Below are 19,466 nucleotides of genomic sequence, written 5' to 3'. Positions count from 1 at the left end.
TCTTGAAATCATGAATCGTGATTTGTTCAGATGATTGGGAATGTGTGTTTGTGTTGACAGAGATCCAGGAACCGTATGCGGTGGTGGTTCTGCTGGAGAAAGATTTTGTTGTGGTCGATCTAACTCAGAGCAAGTGAGGAATCTCTTCTTTCTTTTTCCACTATCATACTCACACACTTTATTTCGTGTGTGTGTGTGTGTGTGTGTGTGTGTGTGTGTCTGAATGATGTGATTTGATGTGATGTACTCCAATAACACCTCACAGTAATATTTTGACCAGAAGCAACATCCTTCAACACCTAATATAGTGTGTGTGCCTGTGCGTGTGCGCCTGTGTGCGCCTGTGTGTGCGTGTGAGTGCATGCTTGCGTGCATGCATGTGTGTGTTAAGGGTAAATATCACTTGAGTTGTCACTCATCAGCATCCACCAAATACTGCATTACTGAGGGACAGAGCCAAGGTCACCCTTAGACACACACGCCCATTTGTCACTCTTTTAAGTAACACTCGTACATCAAGACTTTGGCCAGTTTGACATCAAATATTTTCTTTGCTTCAAGGCCATTTTTACTCAATGGTGCAGTTAAGAAAAAAAAAAAAAAAAAAATAAAACTCTTTCACTAAAATCCTCTCAGAACCAAACAGTTGTCTATATTTTCATTTTAACATTACATTTTCTAAATTGATTTATTGTTTGAATTGCCCCACCTCTTTAAAGAGACACTTTGATATTATATTATATTGAGGTAATAAGACATTATTTATGTGCTTTATAGTGATTTCACCACAGGTAATGGGTGTTCTTATGCACAATATGAAAATTATTTTAACACATGTACTTCAGTGCTTTAATAAAGCAACAGCAATATATTAAAAGACTCAAATGCAACATTCAGCTTTTAACCTGCTGTTGAAATTGCAAAGTTTTCTATATATATTATAAGTAATTTTGAAATTACTTTCAAAATTTTTCATTTTTATCCAACTTTACCAGTGTCGTTGTCTTTTTCTGGTTCATTTGCGCTGGTAGGCTGTATATCTCTTTGAAGTTCTGTTAATGGATTTTCTTTGGGTATATCAAACAAGTAGCCTTCCAATTTTTTTTCCCCTTTAGGTAGGTCTCACTCACAATAAGGTTGGAGACCCCTGCTGTAGGCTGTTTATGGTTGCTTGTTGCAACTTGGCACATTAAATCAGAATTCAATACATGTTTGGGCACAGGGGTTTGTATAATTTACAACTTTCAATGTTTCTACAACAGAATTGTTAATCAGAATTATATGTTCTATAAATGCCTGTTATTTAGAGAAGAAAAAATGCATGCACCGATCTGACATCGTTTATGGAAATTAAGAATCAATTACCGTCTCAGATTACACAAGCCTTCCCGCCACAGTCGTGGAGCACGCAATATTGAAGGGAAAAAGCACATTTTGAAAGTAAGTAAGTTCATGCTGCCGAGTTCACCCCCTGCAAAGTAGGTGTAGATAAGCTGGTTAATGGCTGGATGGATGCTACCGAGTATGGCTTTCTGTGTCATTTTTCATAACTGTTTGTGCCCACTTGACCAAAGTAAGTTCATTGTTGTTGCTTTCTTCCCTTATTACGATGGATTATGTTTATATTGCTTTTACATCTCCATAAAATGTGTTCTTTCTCCATAAAAGAGTTTAATCACAAATAGAACTCAGCTTCAATAAATATGATTGGTGGGCAGACATGTGGCTGTGAACGAAAACACTCAGTGTTTCATTTGTTCATTCGTTCTCTTTATAGTTAATACCACAGAAAATAAGGAATAGGGAGCATTTCAGACAGTTGTGAATGGAACTAACCTGTTAGCTAAATGTTTGTTGATAACAGTCACCTGTTATTGGTCAATGACAAGCGGCATTAGCAAAAAGATAAAACATTTTTATGTTGCACGGTCTCGTGAACCGAGCTGCCACCTCCATTCATCCCCCTCTCTCCTTATCCCTAAATTAATAGGGAGCTCGCGGTTACCACTTCCCGTGTAAAACTGCCTTTACATGCTACTAATAGATAGTTTTTAAGTCTATGACCCTGCTTGATTTAAACATGGATCTTATCTGCCTGCACACAACATATTTCATTCACAATTATTTTGTGCAATAAAAGTAAACATTACATATTAAAATCTATTATGCTTATGCCATGGTTTACTTACTGTCTGTTTGTGTGTTTTGCATCAAGCCATCATGTTTCATCCAACATTGTTATTCTTATCGGATATCTGTAGATGTAACTTATCTATATGTACCTCATCATGTCTATATGTAACATTTCATTCATATCTATAATGCATGTTACATTATTTTTCTGTTTACATATGCAGCCACACATATAAGCCAGACCATCTGTGACTGTAGTGCAAGTTTGGTTTTAATCTTTCTTCGGCATCATTTTTTAATAATTATGAATCGTTTCAAAGTAATAGAATCTGATCGAATTGTGACCAAATTTGAGATTTCACAATGCATCATAATCATTAGGTAAAGAATCGTGATCAAATCATTGTCAGAGCAAATATTTACACCCCTGCTTTTATTCATTCAGAACTTTCTTCTTCTTATTTCAGTTTTCCTATCTTTGAGAACCCCTACCCCATGGACATCCACGAGTCTCCAGTAACATGTACGGCTTACTTTGCTGACTGTCCACCTGACATCATACCCATACTTTACTCCATAGGAGCTAAACACAAAAAGACTGGCTACAGCCACAAGGTTAGACAAAATCAATAAATTCTTTGAATTTCCACAGCATTTCTTTAATATTTCTTGGAAAAAAAAGTTATTTTATATTTTATATATATATATATATATATATATATATATATATATATATATATATATATATATATATATATTTTTTTTTTTTTTTTTTTTTTTTTCTGTTTTGTTCTATTCTGTTTATTTATTTTTTGCATGTGTTTGGTTTTGGAATAGTTTTACAGTGTTATTTTGTGTTTGTGTTCAGGAGTGGCCGCTCAGTGGTGGCACATGGACAGTCGGTTCGCAAGCATATCCAGAGATTATCATCACAGGGTGAGTGTGTGTGTGTGTGTGTGTGTGTGTGTGTATGTGTGTGTGTGCATTTGAGAGTGTGTGCTTTGTGTTTCCAACCTAGAGCTATGGCTAATAGTTCAGTTACAAGGCTAAATGTCAGCATTAAGGATCATTGTATTTATAGCATTTCATGCTTACAGCTTAGGATATATTATAAATTCATTTTCCAAAAAATGCCAGTTTTAGCATTTTCTGGAGGTAGTTTAGAAGCCTTTCAATCAGATTAGAGCTTGCCAGATCAAGAGTTTTGTATGCAGTATGCATCAGACTGTGGGCTGTTTGTTAGCATGCTGTACTCGCTGAGGATCAGGTAAATACAAACCTTAAATAATATTTATATTTTGATTGAAGTTTAACTTTCTGTGCACATGAGATCATTTATAGCATTTTCATTTGCTTCAAAACTCTGTATTGAGTTTGTTTTTGTTCTGAAGTGTGCATTGATTGTGTTTGTTTTTATTCAAAGTCAGTGATGTCTAAAATGTGCCCCTGCACTTTGCTCTTATTGGTAAAAGTATCGCACTTTGCAGCTTTTATTCAATAGCTCTATTGACCCTGCATGTTATTTTCCTGCCTCTCTTTTTCTCCTGTTTCCTTAGTTGTCAGTCCCTGCTTCCTCTTAAGCAGTTTAACACACACAATCATCTGCTCATACGATCACTCTTTGTCCTTCCTCTTTGTTGTCTCGCACAGACACGCAGACGGATCGATAAAGTTTTGGGATGCCACAGCAAGTAAGTGCCTTCGCTTTTAAGAGCTTGGTTCCCCCTCTAAGCATCACACTGTTTCTGTCTCACTCTTTCTTACCGCTGCCATGATTTGAATTTATTTGAAATTACATCCCTTGACGCCTTGTGATATGATTCCATGTTTCTTATTTTATTCTTTTCAAATCAACAAACCGTATGAGAAGCATGTTAAAATCTTTTTTCTTCAGCAGTGTCAGAATGGATAATTTTCACTGTAATTGTCTAATTAATCTTTTAGATCTTTTAGTAATTAACAGTATTTTTACTTTGTTATTATATGTGCATCACATTCACTATGGAATTATGCATTTGTATGTTGTTATAACAATGTAATAACAGTGAATAGATGTGATTAGCTGATAAACTGCTAATTGATTCTGCCTCTATCAGTCACACTGCAGATGCTGTATAAGCTCAAGACGTCAAAGGTGTTTGAGAAGCCTAAGACTGGAGAGGTGGGCCGTGGTGCAGAGCTGGTGGAGGACGATCCCTTTGCCATTCAGATGATCAGCTGGTGCCCACAGAGCCGTATCTTTTGTGTAGTGGGCATCAGCGCCCATGTCATTCTGTACCGATTCAGCAAGCATGACGCCAGCACCACCATCACAGTGAGTTGAGAAAACGAGTGTGCCTTTAAGGCACCACACAAGTCACAGGAAGGATTTTAACACTTGGTCTGCTGTTATGATTACTCTAGGGCTTTACAATTGTCATTTGCCAAAGTTTAGTTCCAACCCTGCTTTTACACAACTAGCTATAATTTCCAAGTAATTCTGAAGGCCTTGATTCACTTGTTGATTCTGTTTTAAACCCAACTAAAATGCTTTTCTGGATGCCACTCAAGAGAACTGTGAAACATTTTTAATCTTCTTTACTCACAAAATTGAGCAGATTAAAGGTGTGATTGTACCTTCACAATTCGATCAACCACTAATTCCTTCCCTGTCCAGCTCCCTGGCTCACTTTGAACCAGTTACGTCAGAACAGTTAGCAGATGCAGTCTCTAAGTGTTCCGGTTACAAGCTGGATATTCTTTCTCTGCACCTTCTGAAAGAAGTTTTCATGACTAACAGTTCCAGTGTGACAGCTATAATTAACAGCTCATTAGCAAGTGGAGTTGTTCCAAGTAGTTTTAAACATGCAATTCTACATCCTTTGTTAAAAAAAACTTTTTTGGATCCGGCAATACAAAACAATTACAGACCAATCTCCAAAACTGCCTTTTATTTCCAAGATTTTGGAGAGAGTTGTTTATTCGCAGCTCTACTCCTATCTCAGTACATTTCACATTTTAGATACATTTTAGTCTGATTTCAGATCCTTGCACAGCACTGAATCTGCATTGTTGAAGGTCACTAATGATATTTTTCTCTCCATGGATTCAGGTTCACCTGTCATCTTAGTTTTATTAGATCTCAGTGACACGTTCGACACTATCGACCATATCATTCTCATCAATCGTCTAGAATGTGTGGTTGACATCCAGTGTATGGCCCTCCAGTCATTTTCATCCTATCAAAAAGAAAGGATGTTCTCTGTAAATTTAGGTAATTTTTCTTCTATATAGGCTTAATTACAGTGTGGTGTCCCTCAAGTGTCAATTTTAGGACCCTTGTTATTTTCATTGTATATGCTTCCTCTGAGCTCTGTTTTTCAGAAGTACAGCATATCTTATCACTGTTATGCTGACGATTCCCAATTTTATTTCCCAGTGAGTGTAGACAAGAATTGTTCATCTGAGAATGCCCTAAATTGCTTCATAGATATTAAACATTGGCTGGCAAACAATTTCTTACAATTAAATGAAAGCAAAACCGAAGTTCTGATTTTAGGTTCCTACATGTCCTTCTTATCTGGCCTGGTTGCCCAGTTAGGTCCTTTGTCGTCAAATGTACAAGATTATGTGAGGAGCCTTGGAGTGATTTTTGACTCCTCGTTACTTTTCAATAAGCAGATCAGTGCTGTTGTCAAGGGTAGCTTTTTCCACCTGAGATCTATCACTAAAATAAAACATTTTCTTTCCCATAAAGACTTGGAAATTGTGATCCACTCACTTATTACATCGAGGTTAGACTATTGCAACTCATTGTACATTGGTCTGCCCCAAACTGCGTTATCCCGTCTACAGCTAGTTCAAAATGCAGCAGCTAGGCTTTTAACAGCGTCAAGAAAGAGGGACACATGTCCCCGGTTTTAGCATCTCTACACTGGCTTCCAGTGAAATTCAGGGCCGATTTTAATATTCTGATTTATGTCTACAAGGCACTATCTGGTCTCACGCCCCAATATATCAGTGACCTTCTCACCCTTACTCCCCAACCAGAGCGCTCAGGTCTTCTGATCAACTTTTATTAAGGGTTCCTCGTTGTCGCTATAGATCTAAGGGTGACCGTGCCTTTTCTGTGATAGGTCCTAATCTCTGGAACAGTCTCCCTTTCCATGTGAGGTCAGCATCATCATTAGCCATTTTTAAATCCTCTTTAAAAACATATTTTTATTCTGTAGCTTTTGAATAGATCATTGAATAGTTGAAATGGATAAATACATGATGTTGTATTTTAAATGTTTTTATTTATTTTATTATGTTTTATATTTAACTTTAAATCAATCTGTTTTTATATCACTCTGTCATTTTGTTTGTTTGATCTGTAAAGCACTTTGGGTCAAATTCTGTTGTTTTAAATGTGCTCTATAAATAAAGGTTGACTTGACTTGTTTTTCAGTAGGGTTTGGAGCTAAACTCTGTAGGACAATGGCCCTCCAGGAGCGAAGTTGAATAGCCCTGGTGTAGACACTGATACATTTTATAACATTCAATAATTTGAGTACATACTATGGATTTATTGGATTAAACTTTAACTGTTTTTTTGTGTTGTATTTGTGTGTGCCCTAGTCCCTAGAGGTGCGACTGCAGTGTGATATGGAGGACATCATCTCTCCATCAGATACAGAGAACACCCCATGTTTTTCTGACCCTAGTGGTCACTCGCCCCAGCCTCAGCCCCCTAGTCCCCGAAGCATCACGCCAGACAGTGTGCGGGACAGCATCCACTGCCTCAAGTCAGACATCATGCTGTTTACCAGATCACAATCACACAGCAATATCAAACCATGCATAAGTCATAAAATCTTTATTTTTCCACAAAGTGCATGTTAGAACAAGCAGAGCTTGACATTTACACTCACCCACCCACCAAATGCGGGTAGATCACGGCTGTGGCGGGTAACTCCGTCACTCTTACTAGCCACTTTGTTGGGTGACGTTTTTAGGGTTTTTGCTGCATTGAAAATTCTGTTTATGCCGGGCCACAGCTGAAGCAAATTTAAATGTATTAATCTCGTATTCAACGCTTTATATTTTTTTGTGTGAACCACTGCAGCACACACACCAGCACGCTCCAGAGACAGACCAAACTCTGGGATAGCCTGAGTTAATCCGGCTTCATTCGATATCGCAACGCAGACCAAACAACTTATATATGTGACCCATTTGAATTCTACAGAGAATGTTGTTCTTTAAAGCGCTATATGGAGGAAGTCAAACCTTTCAAACAGCTAGAGAGCCCAGACATTATAGACAGCACTTACAAGGTATTAGTTTTTATTTATTTATTTACTGCAGTAACACTAACAGGTAACTGGTTTAAATTATATTAAATCTATTAGGGTTTTTTTTTTTTTTTTTTTTAAGAAAGAAAGACTGTCTACATTGACCTAACCACTGTGTAAGGGGGTTCTGTGGACAGGAGGAGGCGAGAACCGGCTTGACAACTTAAATAATAATTTAATGAACAACTAAAACACACAACTAAAAACACACAGTACAGCTGCCTGCAATTCTCTCTCTCTCTCTCGAACTGTCGTCCCCGGCTGCCTTTATACCTCGCGCGCCCCATCAGGCTGATTGGGGACCGGGTGTGTCTCATTCCAGCCCGGCCCCGCCCTCCTCGGCTCTACACTCCTCCCGGCGTTGCCTCAGGCCGGGGAGCCCCCGGCATGACGTACATCCCCCCCCACCCTTCCTCTCCGGGGGGGGGGGCGTGCCTTATGCCCCGACTGCCGGCGGGTCCTCCCCGCCTTCCTCGACCTGGGAGGAAACAGGAGGGGAAAAAACAACAACACAAAATGGCGAGGGAAAGGCCAACACGGAGCGAGAGAGAGAGAGAGGAGAGAGAGAAAAAGAAACTCACCGGTTCTCTGATGCGCCGTCGTGTGGTCCTCGATCACTACCCCACCCTCAGGCGGACTGCAGCCGCTCCTCCCCGGGCGGACCGGAGTCAGACCTCCGATCCCCAGTGGACAGAACGCCCCTCCGCATTCCCGGCATCCCGTGGGGACTCTCCTCCGCCCCTGGCAGCGGCCCTACCACTCCAGGCGGTCGGGGAGTCGCTTCCCTCCTCCCCCCGCGGACAGCGGTCTTCTCTTGACCCCTCCGCGTTCCCGGGGGACGGCAGGGCACTCCTCCACCCCCGGCAGCAGCTCCCTCGCTCCAGGCGGTCAGGGAGTCCCGTCCTCACTCGCCTCGCGGACGGCGGCCGTTCCCCGCGTCCGGGTGGTCAGGCTACTCCGTCCCCCGTCGGATGGCAGCGGCGCTCCCCTGGGTGGATGGTAGTGTCGAGGACCCTTCGACGGGAATCCCTCCTCCTTCCCGGGTTTCGGCACCAGTGTAAGGGGGTTCTGTGGAAAGGCTGATTGGGGACCGGGCATGTCTCATTCCAGCCTGGCCCCGCCCTCCTCGGCTCTACACACTGTTAAACCATGAACGAACAATGATAAACTTTCATGAGGAGAAGTACAATTTAGAATGAAGGAGTTTAAAGTCTGGACTTTCATGAGTTATGAACAAATTATTGACACATTTGTCATCCTGTTCTATCCTACTCCTGTTCTAACTGGCAATGTTTGCCTTCAGAAATTCCAAGAGATTACTTGCAGTAATTCATTAGGCCTGTGTCCAAACAAATGCATGCAGTTACAGTCTACAGTTTACCTTTATTAATTATGTGGGTTATTTTTGGCTACTGAAAATGCTAAGTGGCAAGTGACTTTGGAACAGCATTAGCCACGGTGGCCGGTGAGCCAAGCCCTGGGAACAAGACAAACTTGCTTGCACATTAGATGATAGAATATATTACATTTATTCAGGCTACAGGAAGTTAAATTACAACTGAATTAGGGTACAATGGGGCTAAAGGCACACCTTGAGGAAAATTTGCTTTTTTCTGGTCACAAAATGTATCAAGATGTAAAAAATTTATTTCTTTTTTATTTTTATATTGATGGAGCAACATAATTTTGTGGGAAAAGAAATAATAACGGAAGGTTGTTTTGATTAAAATTCATAAAAATAAATCAAATAAAAAGGTGGTGAGGGAGCCTTTTAACCCACACTTGGGAGTGAATTGTGATATTGTGTAGATAGAGTATGGGGGCAATTGTTAAAGTGTAAAATTTGTCAACTAATGCGAATAATTTTGAGACAGCAAGTTTTTTTTTAGTTTTTTTTTTTGAGTAACAAATTAAGATAATCCTTTCTCAAAATAACTACTCCAGAAAAGGGTGCACAATTTTCTGTTAATTTCAAACACATTTAGCATTTTATAACATCTCAAGTATACTACAAGCAAATGAATCTCCATTGTAATTGGGTCTCTTACTTTTGACAACTCCTTTCTCTGCTTCGTCTGTGTCAATATGAGCCCACTTTGAAATGATTATTTTTTTAAGAACAAATAAATTCCCCCCACTTAAATAAATAAATAAATAAATAAATAACTGTGTTTCAAAGAGGCCTTTAGCCCTTTTAACCCCAAAAACTATCCTTTCACTTATTAGACAGTTATTAAAAAATGTTTGATTTAATGACCTTGAGCAAAACTGAAATTAAAATTTTTAAAAATATAATAAATTAGATCTAATTGCCTCAAAATCAACATTTAGACACCACACGCAATGATCTCATGGATCAAGAAAATTTTGCAGTGCATAGTGATAAAAAGGTGTTTTAACTTTGAATATTTTCCTCTCAGGGTTAAAGATCGTATGATCCGAATGCCTCCTGGATACCAGGCGGAGCTTGTGGTTCAATTACTGTGGGTTGATGGAGAACCACCACAACAAATCACCTGCATGGATTTAAACTCCGCCTATGGCCTGTAAGTGTTCCCTTTTCTTTTATGTCATCAATTTGATTCAATCAATAAAATCTTCACTCTTTACACTGGTGGCCAAAAGTTTGGAATAATGTACAGATTTTGCTGTTTCGGAAGGAAATTGGTACTTTAATGGCATTCAACTGATCACAAAGTATAGTCAGGACATTACTGATGTAAAAACAGCACCTTCACTATTTGAAAAAAGTCATTTTTGATCAAATCTAAACAGGCCCCATTTCCAGCAGCCATCACTCCAACCAATTGGAAAAGAGTGTTATGGATCTTAACCCCAATGAGATTTTATGGGATCAGCTAGACTGTTAGGTGCGTGAGAAGTGCCCGACAAGACATCTATGGAAAGTGCTACAGGAAGCGTGGGGTGAAATGTCACCTGAGTATCTGGACAAACTGACAGCTAGAATGCCAATGATCTGCAAAGCTGTCATTGCTGAAAGTAGGGGATTTTTTGATGAGAACTCTTTGAAGTAGTTCAAGAAGTTCTGATTTTTTTTAATATATTTTTTTATTGTAATAGTAATTTTTCATGTTAGTAATGTCCTGACTATACATTGTGATCAGTTGAATGCCACTTTGGTGAATAAAAATACCAATTTCTTTCCATAAGAGCAAAATCTGTACATTATTCCAAACTTTTGGCTGCCAGTGTACATTCGCATTGTATTCTTTCTTCCTTTATATTGAATCTTTTTTATCTACTTTATTATTCTGTTATCTACTTTCTCTTACAAAATACCATGTTATTAACATAAAAATATACCATGGTAATACCAAGGTTTTTATGGACTCCAAATGCCATATTAAGTACCTTAAAGCACCATTAGAAATGGTAATCAAAAAGTATCATGATGTACTGCAAAGTACCATGGACTACCTTCAGTTACCGTCACTGAAACGTACTACCATTGTATTTTTTTTAAAGATTTCATGTCTCTTCCTCTCTGACCCATACAATTGTGCCTCTCTTGTTTTATTTAACCTGGTTCCATCATAAAATTGATTCAGTCGTAACCACATGAGACCTCACTCAGTAATGCATTATTATGAGATCAAAGGTTGTCATGGTAATGTCTGGCTACAATGGCCAAAAAGACTTTGAATTCAGTCCAACAGATTAAATGTCACACTGAAATTCCATTCAAACTGTGTTCCACAGAACCAGAGGCACACATCCAGCCTAGATGCTGGATGCTAAGCCATTTTATTTTTGTTTTGTCCACCTCATGCATATGACCATAGTTTACCTGGGTAGGTTAAACCCAAGTGCAGTTTTAGTTTTAAACAAAATTCCAGAAATACACCGAAACTCACCAAACAAAATTTCAGAAATACGCCAAAACTCACAAAACAAAACCAATGCACCAAGACAGAGACAGAGAAAACTTTAGGACTATAAATACACAGAGGCTAAGGCCATAACAAGACTATTTACCAAGAAACATCTGGACAAACCAGGGTACAAATAGGATACAAAAGTATGACACTGACTCAAAACAACTTCAAAATAAAAGCCAAACTTCTGCTAGACAGTGTCCATTGTTAATTAATTTAAAAATAAAAATAAAGTACTTCCTTTTAACAAATGAAAAAAGACACATGATACTTGTGTGTGGTTGAATGTGATTGTGTAGGATCCATGACTTGTGTATGTTTTTGTTTATACAGGTTGGCTTTTGGTAATTGCAATGGTGTAGCAGTTGTGGACTACCTGCAGAAAACTGTTCTGCTGTGTATGAGCACTTTGGAACTGTATGGATCTGCAGACCCTTTCCAGCGCCTAACACGCTCTCCTCGCAAGAACCGGCAGTCCACATCAGGTACACATAAATATATCCCACAATTGTTAAAATACAGTCTGTTTCTCTGTAACAAAGCTATAAAATAAGCATCAGCTGTAAACACACACATCACTGGCATGCATCTGCAAACATGCTCAGCATATCAAAAACTTTGCAACCATGGTACTGCCTTTAACTATATTTTACATGGACTGTCTTTAACTTCTGTCACTGCCTGTAAATGTCTTTTCATTTTACACACACACACGCGTTAGTGCAGCTATCATTATGAGGACTCTCCATAGCCATAATGATTTTTATAATGTATGAACTATAGATTCTATCCCTTAGCCCTAAAACTTTCTGCATTTTTACATTTTCCAAAAAACATCATTTAGTATGTTTTTAAGTGATTTGAATTATGGGGACACTAGAAATGTCCTCATAAACCACATTTATAGCATAATACCCTTGTAATTACCAGTTTGTAACCTAAAAAAAGTCCTCGTAAACCACCCAACCCCCACCCCCCCCCCCACACACACACACACAAACACAAACATAGATACATGTTTACTTAGCTATCTAAATGAGGACATATTATAGACTTTATATATACAGCATATATATATATATATAAAGCTAATTATAAGCAATATAGACTAACTAATAGATTTAAAAATATAAATATTTATTTATACATTTTATGAATTGTTTTTTCAAATAAGGATCTCTTCAAATGTTTTGAGGTTTTGTCAGATAGAGGGAACAAATTTGTCCAAAAACTATAGCTAAGTACAACACACACAAACACACACTCACAGTCCCTCTTTTTAACTGCATGGGACAGACAGCATTCATTGTTGCCTTCTTTGCATGCCATCCATTGTATCTCTGTTCTGCTGTTAGTCTTTGCTTGAGCACGACTCCTAACAGAGAACATAGCGAAACCTGCCGTACGGACTCTCTGTTACTAATCCAACACAGATCTCACTGCACCCAACCTACTCTCTCTCTCCTCCTACCCTACTACTCAAGCTCACCTTCTCAAACGGATGAAGCAGAGAAAGGAGTTGTCAAAAGTAAGAGGGCTGGAGATGAAGATGTGTTTTCATAGAGCTTCATCAAAAGCGAGCTGCAGGGAGGCGGCCATGCTGGCTCCTCATTTCAAAGCAGTCACTCTCCCTCCTTTTGTTCAGGCAGCCGTATCTTTAGAAACCGAGCAGCTTTGAGTGGACATGGAGATGCAGTGGAGGGCAGAAATGTCATTCATTGTGGTCGACGAGTGATTTTGATCCGTAGCTTCTGTAAGCTCTCAAAAAAAGAGAGATAGATCGTCTTAACGCTCACCCACACACTCAGGTCTCACTCTGATATAAAAGACAGTGAGTGAATAAAGAATGTAAAAGAGTGTCTGTGTGTATACAAGAGTGACTGTGAGTTCTATATTCAATACACTCTCTCTTTTTTTCCCATCAGATGGCATGAAGGGACAGAACTGCACCTTTGTTTTCACTCTTAATCATGGATTGCACTCTTTAATCTTTCTTCACATACTGTATATCAGTGATGCTGCAATTTACACTGTATATGCTGTTAACTGAGTGATGCTTCTTTTAATCAATAAAGCAAAAGATGCATTCATAAGGTGCATTGTCATCATCAGGCTGAACATTTGAGCACATTGAGTTGCTGTACTAGTAGCATTTCCATTAGAACATGGTTTCGTACAGTAAGATTGCCAACCATTCCCGCACAGATTTCTCAGCACGGTCAACGACCACCAATGGTATTGTAACCTCACGTGATGGCTTTATTTTAGATACTATATTTGAGTGTAGGCAATGTTGTGGAGAAGTTGATGGTTATGTGAGCAGTTTCGGTGTTCTATATGATTTGTCTCTGCCCACATACAGAGGTAAATTAAAAGAATAATTTATAGAGAAACATATCCAAAATCATTTGCATTACATCTCATTTAATCAAAATGTATCTGTGCTTTATACTCATACACAAATACACCCGTTTTGTTTCAGTGTCAAAAGTGTTTTGACAGAAGTCAGAATCAAATCGTTTAAAAAAAAAAAAAAAAAAAAATATTTAACTTTGTTTTCTGCCTTTTTTTCCATTGTTTTTGGTAGAAAAAAAATAAACTTGAAGATTAACGTTTGTTTTCTTGGTTTCTTTAATTTCTATAATTTTCTCCCTCAATACACTGGGTCCTGCTTGGATTGCAGTCACACACCTTTAGTCACTCTGAGCCTGTATTGTTTTTCTCTCCTCTCCTCTTTTCCTCCCTCACTCCTTCTCTCCTCTTGTGGGTGGCGGTGCTGGGGCATGGGGGCGCTGTTGCAGACTTTTGCATGCGTGGCCTGTCTAGCTTTTATTCAGATTCAAAGAAACGGACCCGTACTTCCTACCAGAGTAAGTCAAGTCTGCAGTGAAAGGGTAGCACAACAGCAAGGAGGCAAAGCAGAGACAATGGGATGTCATTTATTGTAAATTCATATGTATTGTTTTGCTAAAGTTCATAAAGGTAGAATTAACATACCACGTTTCCCTAAGTATGAGTTGTTAGTACTTATAGTACTTCAATTAATTTGTTACAAAATACACATCCTGAATTTGTATACATGAGGACATCTAAACATCCAATTTTAATCTTTGATTGTCTCCTTGCTAAGTGTTTTTATTGATTTGTGACAAAGTTTCAGACATTATCAGATCCCACACTGTTTAAAAGAGAAGTAAAAACAAAACAAAAAATGCTGTACAATGAAATGCTGGTTTCCATTTAAATAAAAAATTAGGTCCTGTTGAAAAGAAAAAAAAGTGTATTTTTTTATACAAATCAGTCTTTTTGTTGTTGTTGTTGTTGTTGTTGTTGTTACAAAATGGTTATATAAAGATCAATTTAACAAAAGCATTGGAAGCTGACTTTTGCCACTTAAATTTAACATTGAATGTACTGTAAGTGAATTCAAGTGAATTAAATTTTTTACTGTTACATGTTTCTGATAGACAGCGTGCCCCTAAATTTCTGTGTCTTATACAAAAACATGCTTCTGCCCTGAACATGGTTGAAGCTGATGGTTTTGTCATGTGTTTGTGAAGATGAGGCTGCATTCATCTATGTAATTATAATATTTAATCATAAAATTGTTGTCATTGCATTCTTTATTCAGCGAGATCTACTAACGCTCCGCTTTTCAGAAGAACTTTGGTTCTTTAGCTTTCACGCACACGCACACGCTCACATGCACACACTCCTGAAGTGACTGAAATTGCTGCAGTGGTGGCTTTATTATACTTTTACCACCATGCCTTGGGTAACATCACAATTAATGTTTTTTTTTTTTTTTTCTCTTTCTCCTGCATACACACTCACATGCACGGAATTGTTGGTGGTGTTGGTGCACATCTTGATTCTGGAGTTAATGTATGTTACTGGAGTGAATGCTGAAGTTACTTTAGCATTTGAATAGCTTACACCAGTGCAGCCATCGGGAGTAAAATAACCAGAACATGGATACAAATTTATACAATTTAAATATGTTATGAGCATATGGACAAAAAATGCATCTTCCTTTATTGCTCAAGGATCATGATGGTGCCCCAGACCATGCTATTTGTTTTGGTGGTTTGATGCATGCAAATGTGTTTTGTGGTAATTGAAGACAGTGATTATTTGGATCTGCTTCCTCTAACTGTCTTTCCATGTTCCTCCATGGCAGGCCTTACGGAGCTTTCTGATAATCAGGTGTCTTTGGACCTAGAGAGGAGCAAATCACCCACCTCAGGTAACCACACCCACTCATATCTTTTATTGTCACACCCTCCCTGGTCACACGTACATTGAACAACCACACCCACTTATGACCATACCTGCCTTCAAATAAAGGCCCTGTTCAAAATGGAATCCTAAGCTCTTTCGGCAATCCTCTGAGTCCAGACTTTGGTGACGAAAGTGAGTGCAGACTGATGAGGCACTAGTCAGCAAGTCCTTGAGGGGGCATGAGTGATAAAAGTGTGCATTTGGGACAGACTTCAATCAGATTACACTTTTTTATACATTATGTTCTTCATACACAGAGTGTTATACATTATTATTTGAAAAGTCATGGCATTGATCGAAAGGGTAAAGGAAAACACTTAAAACTAACTCTTGTATTTGTTTTTATTAAATAATTCCAAGCATCACACTGACATTAAAGCATTAGATAATTTAACACATATAACAACAACAGCAAAACCCCATCTTTTCAAATATTTTGAGAACAAATAATCATGATTCAGACACCTGTATAGTTGCATGCAGGTGATTAAAACAGTCAAATGTATATAAATTAGAACATATGACTCACACACCGCAATAGATCGAAAAATCATTAGATTTATATACACAGTCACAGTTTTGCAGGTATAAATATCGCCATTATTCCAAACATTGCAATATCAATAAATATAAGCAATCTTACAGGCTACAGCTATGAACAGAACAATACTCTCTCATGCCTTAATATTTTAGAGACTCACAATAAAATTAAAATCCTCTTTGAAACAACGATAACAAAGGTTTAGTGTTAGATTACTTACTTTTAAGAATGTAAAACTTCCTCATAACTTCCTCTTCCCCCTAATTCCATCTGTGGAAAACTGAGTAAAACAAAGTTTTGAACCACATCAGACTAAAAAGTGATACTATATACACAAGAAAGGCATGTTATCTGTCATTGACAATCAGGAAAAAATGATTATTTAAATCAATATTTAATCCGCAATTGACATCACTTCGTCCGCCATGTTTTTTCCTCTGTCTTGGAAACTCCAGTCCGCTGTGATTGGTCAAGAGGATTAGAAGCGGGGACTGTTAGTTAGTAGTCCGCTGTTGAGCTTTCACTGATATGGGCTCAGCTGAAGGGCACATTGAGTGCGCATGAGCACCCCTCAGATTTAGAGCGTAAAAATGTCAAATGGGACACCCTACGGTCTCGTGGGCTTGGCAGGAACACACAAAGTGTGCCATTTGGGACAGGGCCAAACAGACCCATTGTTGGTAACACATGTGATTTGTAACACTTACCTCTATAGACCACACCCACTCATGAACAAGCCTACCTCAGATAGCCACACCCACTACTGTCCATGCCTACACCACTGGTAGCCACAACCACTCATGACCACTCCCACTACTGAAACCACACATCTATATTTACTGAGAAGAGGCAAAACCCTACTCCCCTGATGAAAACAGTTACTGAAAAACTTTCTCCTATCCCAGTTTAATGTGCAGAGACATGTCAACATCTGCCTTAACAAATGGTTTTAGTTTGGCCCCTTAACCAATGGTTTGAGTTTGACTACTTTTTTTGTGAAAAATTTAAAACTTCTAAAACCTTTGGTGCCGCTAGTGGTGCAAAAAACAATGCAGATTTAAGAATAAAAGCCTCCTACAACAAAAAGACTCACGGAACCTTCATTCTGCATTTTATTTCCTTTTCTTTTTCTCTTCGGTCCTCTGTCTGTTTCTCCACAGCACAGATCTTCAGTCCCCGGAGGTTCTTCCCTCTACTCTCTTACCTCCAGTATCTTTCATCCTTTGTTTCTCTTTTCTTCCTTAAAGCTATCACAACCTGTGCTGAATTTTTATGAGGATATGATAATGTTTACAGAGTTTACTCAATATTTGCATCGCCACAGCAGCATGAATATAAGAGCAGCAACATTGCTTGTCCTTGAGGATCTAAATAGGACTCTTAATTTAGAAGACGTGTTTCAATAAGGCTTTGACTCTTTAGGGGATGAATTATTCCATTGTATCTTTTTATAAATGTACTGCTGTTTGAAAAATCAGAGGCACATTTTGTGCAGTGTCTCAAGAATACAAAGTTTGCTGTCTGTCTCTCTCATGTCTCAGTGCAGGTGTAGCCTCTGCTTCTTTTCCCAGCTCCCAGCTTAGCAGTCAGCCTGAAAGCCAGAAGTCGCTTGGGAAAGTGAGCAGAGGCTGACATTTGTGGTTTGAAAGATAGAGAGGAGAAATCAGGTTAACATCTGAAATTTGGCTATATATCAAGCATGAGCAGGTTTGAACATATAAAGTGAAAATCTTACCCAAAAATAAATTGCTGTTATCATTTACTCACCCTCATGCAATTCCAAACCTGAATGACTTTCTTTCCTCCATGGAACACAAAAGAATATATGTTACAGTATGTTCAAACTGCTCAAAGAAACAAACAGTGACAATGGCTGTCAAGTTCCAAGATACAGAAAACACAATAAAAACACCATAAAAGTAGTCCATGCAACTTTTGTGACATATACCAAGTCTTCTGAAGCCATACACTTTCTTAGTGTGTAGCAGACAGAAACAGAATTGTAATTTGTTATTCACTGAAAAACTTGCTCTTTGCCGTAGCTTTCCTGTCACGCTTCTAGATACTTTTTGTTTTATTTGGCATGTCATGATTGGTTACAAGGCATGTGAGAACGTCCTGGTTACTTTCATAAGCTCCGTTCCCTGATGGAGGGAAAGAGATGTTGTGTCGATGTAGTGACACTAGGGGTCACTCTTGGGAGCCCCAAACACCTCTGCTTTTTTGAAAAAAGGCTAATGAGAATTGGCGAGTGGAATTTGCATGCCACTCCCCCGGACATACGGGTATAAAAGGAGCTGGTATGCAACCACTCATTCAGGTTTTGTGCTGAGGAGCCGAGACCAGGTCCCGGCCATTTCAGCAGGTAGTTCAGCGTTGTGGCAAGAGGGACACAACGTCTCGTTCCCTCCATCAGGGAACGGAGGTTACGAAAGTAACCAGGACATTCCCTATCTGTCACTCACTCGACGTTGTGTCGATGTAGTGACACTAGGGGTCCCTATACAAAACGCCACAACTATCTGAACTGTGTTACGTGAACTGGTGGTGTGTGACGGGCAGACCGCTGTGTGCCTAGTAACCAGCACACCAGGCCGTCACGTAACCTCCCCCAAAGCTCTTATGAGCATCGAACGGTCTATCAATAACAAGTCAACTGCCCAACGATAGGGACAGTCTAGCCCAGCTGAGGCCTCTTTCCCTCTCTTTTCTCCCCAAAAAGAGTGGAATTTGTTAACCGACTGGGAGCCATAAGTGTCTGCATCGGGGGGTGTCACTCCCAAGGGGAAGACACCACGGAGACCACACCCGGCCCAAAAGGGGGGGGGTATTTTGAGTGGAATATGTCACATGGTCTTACCGAGTCTTGTCGGAAGTATGTCATGTGGAGAGGTCCCATGGTAGGTCCTACCCGAAGGGGGAGGAGTTTCTACAGAGCATGGCGACCAGGGGCAGAGGGGTCTCTATCCAAGGAAGACGCAGTTTGCTGACAGGGAAACGATTTTGCGGAAGATATAACATGGGGTTGCCTTCGGGGAACCAGCACATGTGGAGAACCTACCTCAGTACAGGGGCTCATTAGTGCACATACTGGGCCGGCAGCGAGTTTATCCGCAAACTCAACTGCCAGAGGGCTAAGGAGGAAATTCATCCAGGGATCACAGTCTGTGAACATGAATGGGAGTCAAGAGCGCATGTCTTCACCTCAAGGGAAGGGAAAGGCGTTATGCGCAAGCGGTACACCCGGCCAGCTGTCCCGGAACTTACCTGCTCGTGCCTGCCAATACACGGGACGAGACC

At 39.3% G+C, this 19,466-nt stretch overlaps 1 protein-coding gene across 9 annotated transcripts in view; it reads left to right on the top strand.

Moving 5' to 3' along the window:
* Positions 1-19,466, top strand: part of LOC127447113 (syntaxin-binding protein 5-like) — a 261,085-nt gene that overhangs the window by 176,185 nt on the left and 65,434 nt on the right. For 6 of the 9 annotated variants that reach the window (XM_051708703.1, XM_051708697.1, XM_051708701.1 and 3 more), the window contains exons 11-20: positions 61-133; positions 2,601-2,748; positions 3,002-3,069; positions 3,784-3,824; positions 4,230-4,447; positions 6,733-6,899; positions 9,869-9,994; positions 11,678-11,829; positions 14,146-14,214; positions 15,525-15,590. In XM_051708703.1, the coding sequence (XP_051564663.1) occupies positions 61-133; positions 2,601-2,748; positions 3,002-3,069; positions 3,784-3,824; positions 4,230-4,447; positions 6,733-6,899; positions 9,869-9,994; positions 11,678-11,829; positions 14,146-14,214; positions 15,525-15,590 (1,128 nt within the window). The remainder of the gene's footprint in view (positions 1-60; positions 134-2,600; positions 2,749-3,001; positions 3,070-3,783; positions 3,825-4,229; positions 4,448-6,732; positions 6,900-9,868; positions 9,995-11,677; positions 11,830-14,145; positions 14,215-15,524; positions 15,591-19,466) is intronic. The other 3 variants (XM_051708704.1, XM_051708702.1, XM_051708699.1) reach the window with 1 other exon arrangement.

Source organism: Myxocyprinus asiaticus, chromosome 10 (genome assembly GCF_019703515.2).
Source record: "Myxocyprinus asiaticus isolate MX2 ecotype Aquarium Trade chromosome 10, UBuf_Myxa_2, whole genome shotgun sequence".
Lineage (NCBI taxonomy): Eukaryota > Metazoa > Chordata > Actinopteri > Cypriniformes > Catostomidae > Myxocyprinus > Myxocyprinus asiaticus.
Note: the sequence above shows the minus strand (reverse complement) of the source record. Positions and strands in the feature narration are given on the sequence as shown.